The sequence below is a fragment of the Ipomoea triloba genome, chromosome 3 (genome assembly GCF_003576645.1).
Source record: "Ipomoea triloba cultivar NCNSP0323 chromosome 3, ASM357664v1".
Taxonomy (NCBI): Eukaryota; Viridiplantae; Streptophyta; class Magnoliopsida; order Solanales; family Convolvulaceae; genus Ipomoea; species Ipomoea triloba.
The window spans coordinates 28914772-28919123 of NC_044918.1; the positions used below are offsets into that span (position 1 = coordinate 28914772).

Sequence of the window (4352 nt, forward strand, 5' to 3'; positions counted from 1 at the left end):
CATTATTCTAACACATATAAAGTATATTATTCTAAATCATAGAATAAATTATCTTACCGCAGAATGTTAATTATTCTAACACGCGTGCGAAGCAATGAATTTTTTTTTAATATCAAAATGACGTTGTTTTGGATCGTGGTCCACATAACCACGATCCACACAATAATTTGCCCATATATCAATAATCGATTAAAATATGGATTGGGTTAGGTCGAACCAAATAATAAAAATTTTGGCTCGACCAACAATCCAAAGAAGCTAATTTTTATTCTTTAATGTATTTAATTCAGAGTCATTACATTTATCAATTCTTGATTAAATATAAGTATAGCTAAGCCAAACCAAACAATAAAAATTTTGGTACAATCTTGTCCACACCCGAAAAATGTAAAATTCTTCAATCTCGTTGGATTCAATTGTGACCAAATAACACTTCATGGTGAAGATATTTATAATAGATGTTGTACTATGGACAAAAACTCTCAATACAAATCTATTGCCATCATCACAACCTGCAAACTTGTCTCTAATAATTAACATAGCTGTCATCACCATGGCCCCTCCTATTTTTCTTAAGATTTGTTGGAGCTAGAAGTGGTAACAATGATTTTGACAATTTTCAACAATATTTTTGAGCAACTAACCTAACACTAACAAAAGTTTAAACTTGCAAGGTAAGTGAAGCATCCCAATTATTTCAAGAATCAATTTGTGCACCACTAGTGTATCTAGAAGAATTCTCACATTCACAATAGAAATGGTACACGATACATAAAAAAAAACATTACATGATACAAAGATTCATATTAAAGGTAAACTATTACATGAATCATCCTATATGTTCACATATGATGACCAACCAAGTAGTATCAAGTGAACACATGTCTAGTCTGATTATCACACCTAGTGAAACATGTCTAGTCTCAAATTTTTGCTCAACCATATAAATTTGAAGCTAGGCGCGGTACAAGGAGGGCTTCGAGTGGAGTGGCCTTGTGATTAGTTAATCCAACACTTTCAGTCATATCAATTGGTTCATTTGATAACCTTTTCATATCAAAGCTATGAATTTGGCTAGCCAGTGTTAATTGAACAATTTGTAAGCCAAAAGACATCCCAGGGCACATTCTTCGACCACTGCCAAATGGAATCAACTCGAAATGGTTACCTTTAACATCAACGTCTTTGTGATCAGTTAAAAATCTCTCGGGTATAAATTCATTCGGATTTGCCCAAACCAATGGATCGCGATGGATTGTCACAAAGTTTGGCACTATCCGGGTGCCCTTTTTAATGTGGTAACCATCAATCGTACAATCTTCTATGGCTTCATGAGGTAATGCAAGCGGGGCGGGCGGATATAATCGCAACGTTTCTTTAATCACAGCTTGTAGGTAAATCAATTGTTTTACGTCAGGTTCCTCGACACATCTTTCTTTTCCAATATAAGTGTCTAACTCATCTTGGATCCTCTCCATCACTTTGTAGTTGTTTAGTACTAGTGAAAGAGCCCATGCCAATGTTATGCTAGTTGTGTCGGTGGCAGCTAACAAAATGGTCTGCAAAATGTATTGCTAATTAGAATATTTCAACACATAAAATCCATAAAACACAGCTTCAGTTTTTCTATAGAAGACCGAAAAAAATAATAAAATTTTAAAGAGAGAGATTATTCATATTTCTCAATTTTTAATATTTATTATTTTTTCCTTAAAAAAAATATTTATTATTTAAAGAAATGTGTAAATGTCTCCTAACGTATAATATTTATTCATTAATATTAATAAATTATATAACAATTATGTAAGTCACTTCACTTTTAGCGGATTAAACTCAAAAAATCATATAGAATGAATATTATTTATAATTTTTTGTCTTGCATGCGACCATATAGATTTCAAAAGCTAGCTGAAAAGCTAATAGTAATAAGCTAAGTAATTGAAATTAAAGTGTTTGATAAAATTAATTAATTGTAGAATTAGCTGACAAATGTATTAAAAAAAGAATAAACTAAGATATTAGGATTTTGATTAATGAATGATAGATGGTGTCATTTTTGTAAATTAATAAAGATAAAACACTACTTACAGTAATATTTCAAAATAAGCTATTATTTTAAACTCTCAATATTTTACAAAACAGAGTTTATAGTTTTTGTGTAGTTCAAAATAAATTATTAAGTTCTAAACTAAACTCTACCAAACAAAAACCAAAATATTTTTTTGAGTCAACAAGTATTAGGGAGTACATTTTATTTTCACCCAATTTTTTTTTTTTTTGACAAAGAAGTATTTAATTAGTATTTTAGTGTCATTATGTTTATGAGTATTTTGACTAGCCATAAATAGGCAACAGGACAAAAATAAAATTGGACTGAAGTACAAAATTAAAATGTGAAAAAGGCAGGTTTATATCGCAAATTATATGATGGACCATGGTCCACAATGCATTGTGGACCATGATCATGGCTGATACTGCAGTTGTGTTGAACGGATAATGCAGTTGTGTTGAAAAGATACTGTAGTTGTGTTGAAAGGAAACTGCAGTTGCGTGGAACAGAGGACATTCATCCGTTCAACACAACTGCAGTATCCTTTCAACACAACTGCAGTATCCGTTCAACACAACTGCAGTATCAGTTCAACACAGCTGCAGTTTCAGACGGATGACACAGTCTCTGTTCCGCGCAACTGCAGTTTCCTTTCAGCACAACTGCAATATCCGTTCAACACAACTGCAGTATCAGTTCCACACAACTGCAATATCAATCATGATCCATGGTCCACAATGCATTGTGGACCATGGTCCATGGTATAACGACTGGGTTTATATACGTACCAAGCAAGTAGATTTGATAACACAATCAGTGTCATATCCACGTGGCAGACTCTGATTGGGCACACCATCAAATAGCGATAACATGGCGTCCATGAAGTCTTCTTCTTCCTTGGACTTAAAATTCCTGTTTCTCCTGTGTTCCTCCATCCACTTGTTCACGAAGTTGTCCATTTCCACGGCGGTTTGCCGCATAGCCCTCTCGTGTCCCCCGATATCCAACCATCTAAGCCACGGGATAAAATCCGCCACCACCGGCTCTCCGAACAGCCGAAACAGCCTGTGAATGGACTTATCGAGCTTCCCTTCTTCCTCAACCTCGTCCTCTCCGAACAAAATCGAGACCAACATGTTGGTCACAACCCTATCGAACGTTTGCTTCATTTCCACGGTCACGGCCCCGGTCGCCGCGTCCTTGTGGTCGGACCAATGTTGGAAAGTACGTTTGATGGATTTTCTGACGTGGGATTCTCTCTTGGGTCTCAGAAACTCCATTCTCCGACCGGAGAGAAGCTCCAGGACGACGGTCTTGCGGATGTGGCGCCAGTAGGGGCCGTAGGGGGCGATGGCGAAGATGTTGTAGTTGTAGCCCATGATCTCGGAGGCGAGGGCTTTGGGGCGAGTGGCGAGTAGCTTGTCGTTTGTTGTGAAGCATTCTTTGGCTATTTTGGAGTTGCTGATGACGAAGGTTTGTTGGGCGCCCAGTCGGATTCGGAAGATTGGGCCGTACTTGTCGGCCATGGATGCGAGGATTAAGTGAGGAGGCTTCCCGCCGGCCATGAGAAGGTGGAGATGGCCGATTATGGGTAGAGCGCCTAAGGGCTCCGGTGCTAGTTTTTGGTTACGCCCATTATTATTGGGTTTGTACATTATTGCATGGAAGAGCTTGCATAGAAAGAAGAGAAGCACTAAGGTGCATGCTAAAGTGGAAATTGTAATATTATTGCATGGTAGAGAGAGGAAATCCATGGTTTGGGATGGGTTGCACAAAATCTTAACAGAGCCTCTTCTTTTATAGGCAAAATGAAATGTTGATGGAAATGTCAACCGTACCACTGCATTATTATATATTTTTTAAAAAGGAAAAAAAAATGCATTTTTAATCTATTAAACTAGTCATTTTAGTGCCCAACATTTTGTCATTGTATAATATATCCTCTAAGTTTTCAAATAAGTCATACTTTTAGTTTCAAAAATAACAAAAATTTTAAATTCAGTTAGGGTTTACTTTAACGGATACTTGGACTAAGGTACTAGACACTATACGGAACACTATTGGTCTAATCTGGAGGAGTCAAAGCAATTAACACAGTTAAATAGTAACAGTCAAGTAGAGAGCAACAGTGCATTTAACGCAAAGCCCAATGCAGAGTAACGGTCAAGTAGTGCCAGCGCACACTTATGGAGAAGAGTGCCTCAATTACTGAGCAGCTATGGCACTTACTGAGCCTGTGAGAGGAGTTGTTCTACATATTAGGGACCGTTGTGCCCATTATTGTAACCATTATACTTAGTGG

The 4352-nt window shown here is 36.8% G+C and overlaps 1 protein-coding gene across 1 annotated transcript; it reads right to left on the reverse strand.

Annotated features, from left to right (window-relative positions):
• Positions 1-725: 725 nt before the first annotated feature.
• On the reverse strand, positions 726-3811 carry LOC116012462 (cytochrome P450 CYP82D47-like). The gene is made up of 2 exons (XM_031251997.1): positions 2839-3811; positions 726-1559 (listed from the first exon to the last, which is right to left on the reverse strand). The coding sequence occupies exons 1-2, from the start codon at positions 3802-3804 to the stop codon at positions 936-938; spliced, it is 1590 nt and encodes a 529-aa protein (XP_031107857.1). The 5' UTR covers positions 3805-3811; the 3' UTR covers positions 726-935.
• Positions 3812-4352: the final 541 nt, after the last annotated feature.

Coding starts and splice junctions, on each gene's coding strand:
- LOC116012462 (XM_031251997.1), bottom strand. CDS start 3,804: ATGGATTTCCTCTCTCTACCATGCAATAATATTACAATTTCCACTTTA. Junction 1,560..2,838: donor TTATCAAATCTACTTGCTTG/GTACGTATATAA, acceptor TACATTTTGCAG/ACCATTTTGTTAGCTGCCAC.